This window comes from Muntiacus reevesi, chromosome 7 (assembly GCF_963930625.1).
Source record: "Muntiacus reevesi chromosome 7, mMunRee1.1, whole genome shotgun sequence".
NCBI lineage: Eukaryota > Metazoa > Chordata > Mammalia > Artiodactyla > Cervidae > Muntiacus > Muntiacus reevesi.
Window position 1 is genome coordinate 69,122,080 of NC_089255.1, and position 12,628 is coordinate 69,134,707.

General features: G+C 42.5%; 1 protein-coding gene across 2 annotated transcripts in view; it reads right to left on the bottom strand.

The window, feature by feature from the left end:
* Positions 1-8,756: 8,756 nt before the first annotated feature.
* The window catches only part of RTN1 (reticulon 1), a 240,725-nt gene continuing 236,853 nt past the window's right edge, over positions 8,757-12,628 (bottom strand). For both annotated transcript variants that reach the window (XM_065940613.1, XM_065940614.1), the window contains one exon: positions 8,757-9,453. In XM_065940613.1, the coding sequence (XP_065796685.1) occupies positions 9,411-9,453 (43 nt within the window). In that variant the 3' untranslated portion in view covers positions 8,757-9,410. The remainder of the gene's footprint in view (positions 9,454-12,628) is intronic.

The following is a 12,628-nucleotide window of genomic DNA, read 5'->3' on the forward strand; positions in this document are numbered from 1 at the left end:
TATTTGTATTTCCAGTTTCTGTAGAGGTGGCAGGAGAGAAGAGGCTTCAGAACAGCTGGACCCAAGAAATGTCAGACACACATACATTCTCCAAACTAATCCCAACATTAGGTCCAAACAGTTGGCTGGGTGGGCCTTTCCTAGGGGTGGTGAAGGAATCAGTGAAGCTTTTAGCACTGAATAGAAAGGGGGGCTTGATCTTTGCCCATTGGTACCAGTAGGATTTCCCCCATTTAAGCCTTCGTATTGGCTTTGTATTGGCTTTATGCCTAGTCTGCAAGATGCTTGCATGTTAGGCAAAGATTCCATAACCCTTGGGCTTTGCACAGCTTCTAAAGTACCTGTCTTGTGATCAGGATGCAATTCTCAGCTACAGCAATTCTATCACACAGTCATTTGTGGTGAAATGGCAGGAAGAGCATGTCCCCTAGATAATGCCAGATGGTTAGAGAAGCAAACAGATGGGATTAGTGTCCCTGATGGAGTTACGCCAAACAAAGATAGCAAAGCATCTCCAAGGAAGGGCAGACCATGTCATTGTTTGTAACAACACCTCACAAGGGCCCTCCTTTTCAGCTTTGTGTCTTGAATACTTGTTTTTATCCATCATCAGCCATTTCTTGGGGCTAAATAGATTTGAGTCAAATACTCATTGCATCATTTGCTGGTGGTTTTAGATTGGTTTAGGTAGTTTACCTCTTAATCTCCATTCTTCATCTGTAAAATTGAATTTACATCCTGGGATTATGAAGCTTAAGTAAATAATAATGTGCTTAGCACAGAGTACATGCTATTTCCCATCTTTTATTTCTACTAAATGGAAAATAAGAAACATTTCTTCTGAAATACAAATGTTAATGTCCTTTCTGCAACACTTGCCTTCCTTAAACCTCTTGGTCATTCAACCCTTAGTGACAATTACTGCAATTAAATCAACGATTGCTGTCCTAGAGATGGGGAATTGGCTTCATATCCATGTTATTTCTGCTTGATATGAGTGACTGCCTGGAGTGCTCAGTTAGGGAGGCTTCTGAGGCTCTGCAGAGAAAGATGCCTGTCAGGTTGCCAGAGAAAGGCAAGGCCGCATGTGTTGGTGTCAGACTCATTGCTTTACAAGTTTGGGATGTGCCTGCTGTGTTCTGGGCATCGAGTTGGGCACTGAACTTGTATAAAGAAACCCATAGCTGGCACCAGGGAAGGCCTCTTTGAGGAAGGGAGACACGAGTGGTGAGAAGGAGTCAGCCTTCTTTAGTTAGTCTCTTAGTGGAAGAAAACAGAGGTCAGAGAGAGTCAAGGCAAAAGAGGGAAGAGAAATAAAATGAGGAAGGGGAAAGAAAGGGGTAGGAGTCCAGAGAAGTCAGCTGTCTACTCTACTGAGATTTTCCTTTTTCTCTGTTTTCCCTAAAAGTTCAGTTTCTCTGATGACTCCAGCCAGCATGTAATGAGTGTTTACACCAAACACTCTAATTAGTGCTTTGACTAAATTGACAAAGAATTCACCTTCAATGCTGGAGACCCCAGTTCAATTCCTGGGTTGGGAAGAGCCATGGAGAGGGGATAGGCTACCCACTCTAGGATTCTCGGGCTTCCCTTGTGCTCAGCTGGTAAAGAATCTGCCTGCAATGCAGGAGACCTGGGTTTGATCCCTGGGTTGGGAAGATCCCCTGGAGAAGGGAAAGGCTACCCACTCCAGTATTCTGGCCTGGAGAATTCCATGGACTGTATAGTCCATGGGGTCACCAAGAGTCAGACACGACTGAGCAACTTTCACTTTTTCACTTTTCATGCGCAAGATATGGCCCCTATTTTTAAGAAAATGGCCTTGAAGGTAGAGAAAGAAGGGCTGGTTTTGAAGCAACACCTGCAAAGCAGTATGTAGTTTGAGAAAATGTACCTTTTGTAACTGTTTCTTGGCCTTATTTAATCTTTATCATAACTCTTTGGGGTGATTATAATGATTACCCCATTTTTCAGAAAATCACACTAAGATGAAAGCTTCAGTGACCGTGGGGATAACCTGGGGTTAGGCCCGTCAAGTTGGACAATAGCAAAGCCGTCCTGACTCCAGAACTAGGGCACTATTTGTGCTAGAGTTGTGCTGTGGCTCTGTAACCAGGGCAGGGGGGTGGGGCTGGGGTAAGGGCTTCCCAGGGGACTCACTGGTAGAGAACATGCTTGCCAAGCAGGATATGCAGGTTCGATCCGTGGGTTGGGAAGATCCTGTGCAGAAGGAAATGGCAACCCACTCCAGTATTCTAGACCTGGGAATCCCATGGACAAAGGAGCCTGGCGGGCTACAGTCCATGGGGTCACAGAGAGTTGGACATGACTGAGTGACTTAACAGCAGCAGCAGTAGCAGAATATCATTATCAATTATGGCACCTGGTGTTTTTCAAGTGAGCATCTGCAGAGGAGTCAGAAATTAAACTGGGGAGGAACAACCAAATGCCATATTTAGCAAGAATGTCTTATTTTTAAAATTATTATTATTAACTTAAGTCACTGATGTTTCAGGTGGTATCCTCTTTTAGAAGGGTAGCAGCAGAGGATTATTCATGCTTACTTAGATTTTTGTATACTTTTCATTCATGATCTTTCAGTTCAGTTCAGTCATTCAGTCATGACCGACTCTGCAACCCCATGGACTGCAGCACGCCAGGCTTCCCTGTCCATTACCATCTCCTGAAGCTTGCTGAAAGTCATGTCCATCGAGTCGGTGATGCCATCCAACCGTCTCATCTTCTGTCATCCCCTTCTCTTCCTGCCTTCAATCTTTCCCAGCATCAGGGTCTTTTGCAGTGAGTTATTCTTCGCATCAGGTGGCCAAAGTATTGGTGTTTCAGCTTCAGCATCAGTCATTCCAGTGAATATTCAGGACTGATTTCTTTTAGGATTGATTGGTTTGATCTCCTTTGATCTCCAAGAGACTCTCAAGAGTCTTCTCCAACACCACAGTTCAAAAGCATCAATTCTTCAGTGCTCAGCTTTCTTTATGGTCCAACTCTCACATGACTACTGGAAAAACCATAGCTTTGACTAGATGGACCTTTATTGGCAAAGTAATGTTTCTGCTTTTTAATATGTTGTCTAGGTTGTTCATAGCTTTTCTTCCAAGGAGCAAGCAGTAGCAGTAGTCTTATTTTCCTTATATTTTATTTTAGCTAATTCTTATTTTTTAAGGCTAGATAATTCATATGAAGATGATTTGCTAAAGATCATTGGAGCAGGTACACTCCATTTGATTTAAAAGTCTTTCCCTTTTTTTAAAGAAAGACTTTCAAATTTAGAAAATGTCAGATTAACACTGGCTGACCATTCCCTTCATATGGTTGCCATTGGGAATTTCCAGAGTTTAGCTGGGAAAGTAAAAATACAAGCCATGGCAACTCTCAGTCTCAGTCCTTCCCACCTCCTCAAGGACCTTCCTCAGTGAGCTCCTCCATCACCTATATCTTCCTCCAACCTCAGGCCCAGTTATCTCTTCCTAAATTCATGCCTTTCCTAAACTCTTCAGCCACCCTACCTCCCTGCTTGCTTTCATTACCAAACTTCTTAAAAGTATGGCCTACATCTTGGCTATAAGGCACCCCTTCACCCTGAATTCTAAATTACCTCCTCCTTACTACCTAATGGCCTTTCCTTAAGCACTATTCCCATGTATCCCCTTTCCTACAGCATTTGATGCAATTACCCAGCTCTTTTCAAGCCTTCTTTAGAAACTCACCTCCTAAACTCACCTCAATTTCTTCCTTCTTCATCTTTTTTCACTGGTTTCCTCACCTTCTTTTCCCTGTTTGTTAAAAGGTGGGGCATGCTGCCTGGGTTCCATCCTTGGTCTTCTCTTCAGACTCTCTCAACTCTTCCCTTAAATAGAGTTGAGTTTACACAAATAACTTTTTACCCTCTACTGTTGTTTGAGTCTACTGTTTCTTTATCAGTCTTTTCATCTGGATGTCTATCCATTATTGAATGTGGGGTGCTGAAGTCTCCCCTTTTTAATGTATTGCTATAAATTTCCTCTTCAAGATTTGCCAATATTTGTTTTATATATTGTAGTTAGGTATGTGTGTGTGTGTGCGCGCGCATGCCTTCAATGGTGTTGGAGGATGTAATTGACCATATTTAAGCCATAACAATTTTCATAAGCTTTAAATGATAGTAACCGGGCTATTAGCCTATTGAATTCTATCTCTATGATGAGAAGGCCAGTGCCAGGCAACTGCAAGGCCCTTGACACCTTACAGCATCTCAGGGAGATATCTGTGCTATAATTCAAATTGAATGCTGTATTTTCATACCTGATAAATCCTTTAATGTAACACATTTGAACCACGTGAAAAATCAGATTTCTGCTTTAAGTGATTCATTCCCTAGTCTTGACGATCTTTAAAAAAAAAAACTGGTGTGGGAGGCTCATGGCTAAAATATTTACTTTTAATTCCACAAATGTTGTTAATATACGATTTGTATTTTGCTTGTTTCACCAGATTATTATTTCTTGTATTACCAAGTATATGACTGAGCCTCCAACAGAAATGATGGCTAGACTTGAAGCAGTTGATCAAATAAATAGCTCGATATATGATCAATGATTGCAATAGTGTAAATCTAGGTATGAAAAGATGCAACAAAGGAAATACTTTCCTGGACCATAACTAGAAGACAGGTGTCCAGAGATCTTTGACTATTAAGACCTAGTCCAGTAATAGCATATTGAGTGTCTTACAACAAAATCCTTCTTTAGAACTGGGAACAAGCCTTCCCAGCAATGCGGGACAAAATGGTCATGAAATGCCCCCCCCAGAGTATGGTCGGATGTATGACCACAAGGGGGCCGTGACGTCCCTGGTGGCTCAGATGGTAAAGTGTCTGTCTACGATGCGGGAGACCCGGGTTCAATCCCTGGGTCGGGAAGATCCCCTGGAGAAGGAAATGGCAACCCTCCCCCATACTCTTGCCTGGAAAATCCCACGGACGGAGGAGCCTGCTCGGCTGCAATTCATGGGGTCACTACGAGTCGGACATGACTGAGCAACTTCACTTCATGCTAAGGTAGGATGTGTATATATTTACAATTGCTATATCTTCCTATTGAACTGAACCTTTTATAAATATGTAATGACCTTCTTTGTCTTCAGACAAAGTTTTGACTTAAAATCTACTTTAAATTTCATACTTTATATTCTCATGTTGTCATATAGTGTCCTTTCATTTCTACTTGAAAAACTCCCTTCAGCATATTGGGGAGCAACCAGAGAGAACTAATTCCAGCAAAATTCTTTTAAAAGGTAACTGGTACACAGGATACCAAAGAATTCATTTCAATTTACTCACCAAAGGAAATGTGACCAGCCAAATTAATTCTGTAATGTTGCATGTACTGAACTAAAGAAAAATTTTAAATAAAAAAACATAGTGAGGAGCTTGAGATTGCTGCCAATATAAAGTACTAGATAAGAAGGCTGGAGTGTGAAGGCAAACTGACTCTTTGCCCAGATCTACAGAGCTTGTTTATTGCACCTTAACCACAACCACACTGGTTGATACCAAACTGCAGTGGGAGCGCCTGTATCCCCCACCTACTTCCCATACTTAGGAAAGAAAAAAAAATGTGAAAGTGTTAGTTGCTTGGCTGTGTCTGACTCTTTGCAACCCCATGGTCTGTAGCCCGCCAGGCTCCTCTGTCCATGGAATTTTCCAGGCAGGAATACTGAAGTGGGTAGCCATTCCCTTCTCCAGAAGAGGGTGCTGAAGTTCGGGTGGCTGAAGTTGCCCTAGTCAGTGACAACGGGACAGCTGCTGGAACTCCGTGGTGGGGAAGTACGGCTGAGCACCCAGCCGGACTCAGGGACACTCAGGTGACGGGGGAGCTGTTCCACTACTTCTCGGTAGTAATGTCCTGTAGTGAGAATCAACTGCGGAAACAGGTCTGGGTTCTGCCCAGAAGGAAAAGTCTTCACAGTGTTCTAAGGGCCACCATCATGCTCAGGGAGGCCTATGAGTTGAATTGTGTCCCCAACAAAACCTATGTTGCAGTGCCAAACCCCAGTATCTCAAAATGTTAGTTTATTTGCAAACGGGATCTTTACAGAGCAATGAAGTTAAAATGAGGTCACGAGGGGGCCCTCATCCATATGACTGGATATCATATCTATATATGTATATGATATGACTGGATACCATATCTATAGGGGTATCCTAATAGAAAGGGGAGATTTGGACACAGAGGAAGGTGATGTGAAGACACTCAGTGAGAAGATGGCCTTGGGCCTGGGGTGATGCATCTACAAGCAAAGGAATGCTGTAGGCTGTTGGCGACCACCAGAAGCTAGACGATGCAACGGAGAATCCTCTCCTAGAGCTATCAGAGAGAGTGCAGCCCTGCCAGCATGTGGTTTTGGGCCTGTAGCCTTCAGAACTGTGACACAATAAATTTCGGTCATTTTAAGCCACCCAGTTGTTGGTACTTTGTTAGGGTAATACTAGGAAACGGATACAGGTGGGGAAAGAGCAGAGAAAATATGAACTATCCTACTTCCTTTTTTCCTGAAATGATCTATAAAACACCATGACTTATCCACCTACTCACCCCCTTCTTGCTTAACTTGTGTTTAGACTATAAGAATTTTCTATTTTTCACAGCTTTCAGGATAACCTCACTCACTCTGGGCCCCTGAGGGCTCTATTCTTGGTCTACTTGTTACCTGGTCATTGGGTCCTCACATTATTTCCATCATCTCTCATATCATTTGATATTGATATTTATAAAGCAGGGTCATGTGTGCCCTGTGTTTTCCATCTGTTAAATTCTACGTCCATACCTATCATTTTGTCAGGCGGGAGTTTCCTCAGGAAACTTTCTTCACCACTGCTAGCAAACAGAATTCCTCATTAGATCCTCTGAATAAGCAGCTGCTTATGAAAGGAATTCTGGGCTCTCAGGAGAGAGGAAAATGCTGCAAAAGCAGACTCTGAAGAAGGTTAATTTGACACAATAAAGCTGTTTAGAAGAAGCTTTACCTCAGAGATTGGACACTGAAACACACACACACACACACACACACACACACACACACACAATCCTCTCCTATATCTAATAACCATAAAAAAAAGCAGGCCTCAAACCAAGCTGATTATTTTCCTTCCCCAGACAAGCTCTTCTGGGCTTTCTAACCTGAAAAATGGTATTGCACTCTCCTGAACAGCTAGTCTTTAACAGATCTGGGGTTAGCGTGACGCAGCAAGCTGCCTAGGGTGCAGAATTTAAGGAGGCACTTACTCTCAGGGTGAGCCTTGGTCTTGAACTTCCACATGTAATCAGTCACCATCTCCAATCCCATCCCCCTGCATGTCATCTCTCTGAGTGGCTCCTCTGTGCACAGTGGGTACTAGGCATGTTGGGCTGAGACAGAGGCTCAGACAGGTGAATAAATCCTTTCTATTGTCATTGTCATTGCCTTAGTAGAAGCTTTGTCATTTGTCACCTGTCTGTTAGTTATATCACAATTATCTCCTATGTTCTTCTAATCTCCACTATCATGCACCCACACTGTGTCTATCTGACTCTCTGAGATCTAAGAATCAAAGCACTAACTCCTTAACATTCAAGTCTCTTTTTAGCACCACCCTTTCAGCCTTACCTGGCACTATATTCCCGCTTGAGCACCTTCCAGCCCAATTCAGGGTATTACCCACTGTTCTCTGCATATGCCATGTGCTCCCATGTCTCAGCACCTTAGTCCCTGTTCTTTCTTCGTACTGTGATGACCTGTCTCCCTCTGGAAAAAGCCAGATGAGAACCCAGCCCCAAAGTCCACCTCTGAGAATCCGTCTCTGTTTGCTCTAGTTTTATATTGCAGCTGTTATTTCACGCTGCCTTTTACTTAGTGAGCATTTCCATATAACCTCCTCCCGTCTCCCCCAGTCTTGGCTGTTGGCAGTGTCTAGTTAATTGACTGTGTGGTCGTCACAATATTTTGCACAGAAGGGTAACTCCATGAGTGCTTACTGAACGCAAGTCCAAAACTGCTCAAAGGTGGCTTTTGTAAGTAACGATCCTCCCCCCCCCCCATTTTTATTTCTCCCACTATTACCACTTTCATCCCCCCTCTACCCCAGCATCTTTGACTTTGACTTTAATGGTGACATAACACAGACGACTGGACTTCTGCAAAGAGTAATAAATAACCCCAAAGACTCAGCTTGCTGAGGGCAGGACTCATGGTCTGTCTTATTCACCACCCTGTTCTGAGCGCTAGGCACTCAGTATCAAGTACAGTGGATGCTCAATAAATAATTACCAAAACAGTGAGTTCATCGCAATTATAATTGTTTTATGCCAGTATTGTGTTCCATGTTATTATAAGAAGTTTATGGGAGGAGTTATACCATGTTCAAGTTTTTAAAAAAACTATTTAAATTATCTACATAAGCCCCACCGAGTACAATATGAAGAATGTTTTCCAGTTTTACTAGTCTCCAGTGATTTCTATTAATAACCCAAAGGAGCCATATACTAGGCTGGAGTTGGACTATGTGGATTCTGGAAACAGGAGCAAAGTGAGTACTTGGTCTCAGCCTGTCCGGCACATCCACAGATGCTACTTCTTAGAGCATTGAGTTTTGTGGTGCGATCACGAGAAGAGAGGGAGAAGTTTCTACACTTAGTAACATTTATTTATGCATTCAGTATCAAGTACATAAGTGCAAATATCCAGAATCCATAATTAAGTCCATTAGGAACTACAGAGAAAGTAATACAAATTGTAATAAAGTTAACATGCTGGTACTTTTTAGTTACCATACATGTAAATCAGCCCATCAGTCTCACACAACAAAAGTACTGCATGTTTGTTTTGGGGTTTATTCATTTATTTAATTATTTTAAGTTATACAAAACTGATTACCCTAAGTACGGTCGACTTGTTTTTATTTTTATGTCGTGTGTGTTGGAAAAACACTTAAACATCGGTCTACAAGTCTATATATTGTTATTAAAGATTAATCCAACCAACAACCCAAGGACATAGAAGCGATTTCCACTATTGCATCAGTGCACTGGGCAGGAAAGGCCTAGCCACAGGGAACATGAGAAGCTACAGAAGCATTGCAGAGAGAAGAACACCGACGAAGGAAAGATAACTTGGGTTCTCACCATCATGCACTTTTTTTTAGCAACACAAAATTAAAAACCACATCTAATACACTTTTCGCTATACTTTAGTGCTTGACACAAGTGACTCAAATATCCTAAGGGTACAGAAACAGCCCAAAAACAGCTGTTTTCAAGTTTGTCTCTAAGATTATGGTACTGGGGGGGAGAAACAATCGATTTGCAGTAACATGTAAGACAGAGCCGTTACCACTTCAGACATTCCTCTTGGTGTTCAGTCCCCGGTGGGGTATCCGCTTACTCAGCGTGCCTTTTGGCGCCTGGGATTTTAGCCTGAATCCTAAAAAGGCAATATCAGATAGTGGTAAATCACAAGCGTTATTAATGAAATCATCTTACGACATTACTATGTGTTGTTGCTTTAATTAGCTAAGTGACCGAATAGCTTAATATTCCAAAAAAATAGCATAATTTTTATGTATGAGTGTCTATAATTGCATTGCTATGCAATAAGGAAGTATAATTAGATAATGAATGACCCCAGGAAGCCATATTTCTTAAATTATAACTTTTTAGGTAGACAAAGATGTTGATTTCTTTCAGAATTATAGAAGCTGAGATATACGTAGGTGGCCATTTATCACTCAGTCTGGGACACTTCTGAAAGAGAAAGACAGTGCTGTTACTAACTATACCAGGACAACACGCATAAACAGGGATGGTTTCAGGTGAAGAAACATATGGTCACCCTCAGCATAAACTGCTAGAACTGGAATGAAGAAAACTGAGTCCTAGTTTCAGCTCTCTACTAATTAGCTGTGTGCCATGTGGCAGCTAACGAGCCTTCCTGGTCCTAGAGCATTTACCGGGTGCAAATTAGAGATTTCTAATGCCCCTAAAATTCTGTGATTCTCGCAGAATGGCCGTATTATTTTAGGTAGGTTTATACTGGAAGCATTTTGCTTCATTAAATCAAAGCTTAATGAGCTCCCCATGCAGTTTCATTGAGACCTTCCTCTGTGCCAGGCACCCTTCCAGATGCTGGAATTCAGTGAACAGAAGGGAGAAGGCCCTGCTCTCATGGAGCTTTCATTCTCCTAGGGGTTGAGGAGCCAGAAATAAACAAGTAGACAAACAAGAAAAGTACCTATTGTTACAGATGCTATTAAAAAAAAAAACCCAAACGAGATGGAATGATATGCAATGAGGGGGCAGTGGTGATAGCTGAGAGTTGTTGTTCAGTCACTCAGTCATGTCTGACTCTTTGCAACCCCATGGACTGTAGGACACCAGGCTTCCCTCTCTTTCACCATCTCCCAGAGTTTGCTTAAGTTCATGACCATTGAGTTGGTGATGCCATCCAACCATCTCATGCTCTGTTGCCCCCTTCTCCTGCTGCCTTCAATCTTTCCCAGCATCAGGGTCTTTTCCAATGAGTCGGTTCTTCGCATCAGGTGGCCAAAGTATTGGAGCTTCAGCATCAGTCCTTCCAATGAATATTCAGGGATGATTTCCTTTAGGTGGGAGATGCCTACTTTAAATCGCCTGAGGTGAGAAACAGATGTCTGCAGGATAAGAAGGGGCCACTGGGTTGAAGTGTTTCAGGAAGAGGAAGCAGGAAGTACAGAGGCCAAAAAGTGAGGACAAGCTTAGGAGGCAAGGATGAGACCAGTGTGCTTGGGGAGTGAGGAGGGAAGGTCTGAGAGGCAGGAGGTAACCAGATGGTGTTGAAACTTGCAGGTGGTAAAAGGAATTTAGATTCTATTCTGTGGCTGGGAAGCCAATGATGAATTGTAGGCAAAGGAATGACGTGATCAAAGAAGATCGTGATGGTGGTTATGTGAAAAAAGTGGGGAAACAGAGCAATAATGGATGGAGGACAACTATAGCAGTCTAGGTGCTGAAGGGCAATGGCTTGGGTTATATGGAATGAAGTCTTGCAAGTGGAGTCAAGGGCACACTCTGGGTACCCAGTGAGGGGATAGAGCAGACAGGACCCCCTGCCAAGCTGATGGGTTGAATGTGTGGGCAGGGGAAAAACTGACAGTAATCAAGGTAGATGCTTTGGTTTTGGGCCTGAGCAACCAGGTGAATAATAATGCTATTTACAAAGATGGTGTGACAACTGAAGTAAAAATAAATTCTGGGCTGAAACTGCAAGATCTGTTGGGCCATGCTGAATCTGAAATGTCCATGGGACATTCACTAGGTAAGCAGTTGAATGTGAAGTTAAGTGGGCCTTAGGAAGCATAACTATGAACAAAGCTAGTTGAGGTGATAGAATTCCAGTTGAGCTATTTCAAATCCTAAAAGATGATGTTGTTAAAATGCTGCCCTCAACGTGCCAGCAAATTTGGCCTCAGGAGTGGCCACAGGACTGGAGAAGGTCAGTTTTCATTCCAATCCCCAAAAAAGGCAATGCCAAAGAATGTTCAAACTACTGTACAATTATACTCATCTCACATGTTAGCAAAGTAATGCTCAAAATTCTCCATGACAGGCTTCAACAGTATGTGAACCGAGAACTTCCAAATGTTCAAGCTGGATTTAGAAAACGCAGAGGAACCACAGATCAAATTGCCAACATCCGTGGGATAACTGAAAAAGCAAGAGAGTTCCAGAAAAACATCTACTTCTGCTTTATTGACTATGGCAAAGTCTTTGACTGTGGATCACAACAAACTGTAGAAAACTCTTCATGAGATGGGAATACCAGACCACCTGACCTGCCTCCTGAGAAATCTGTATGCAGGTCAAGAAGCAACAGTTAGAACCGGACATGGAACAATGGACTGGTTCCAAGTTGGGAAAGGAGTATAAGGCTGTATATTGTCACCCTGCTTATTTAACTTATATGCAGAGTACATCATGCAAAATGCCAGGCTGGATGAAGCACAAACTGGAATCAAGATTGCCAGGAGAAACATGAATAACCTCACCACCTTATGACAGAAAGTGAAGAGGAACTAAAGAGCCTCTTGATGAAGGTGAAAGAGGAAAGTGAAAAAGTTGGCTTAAGACTCAACATTCAGAAAACTAAGATTATGGCATCTGGTCCCATCACTTCATGGGAAATAGATGGGGAAACAGTGGAAACATGACAGACTTTATTTTTTGGGCTCCAAAATCACTGCAGATGGTGACTGCAGTCATGAAATTAAAAGACACTTGCTCCTTGGAAGAAAAGCTATGACCAACCTAGACAGCATATTAAAAAGCAGAGACATTACTTTTCCAACAAAGGTCTGTCTAGTCAAAGCTATGGTTTTTCCAGTAGTCATGTATGGATGTGAGAGTTGGACTATAAAGAAAGCTGAGCTGTCAAGAATTGATGCTTTTGAACTGTGGTGTTGGAGAAGACTCTTGAGGGTCCCTTAGACTGCAAGGAGATCCAACCAGTCCATCCTAAAGGAAATCAGTCCTGAATATTCATTGGAAGGACTGATGCTGAAGCTGAAACTCCAATACTTTGGCCACCTGATATGAAGAACTGACTCATCTGAAAAGACCCTGAT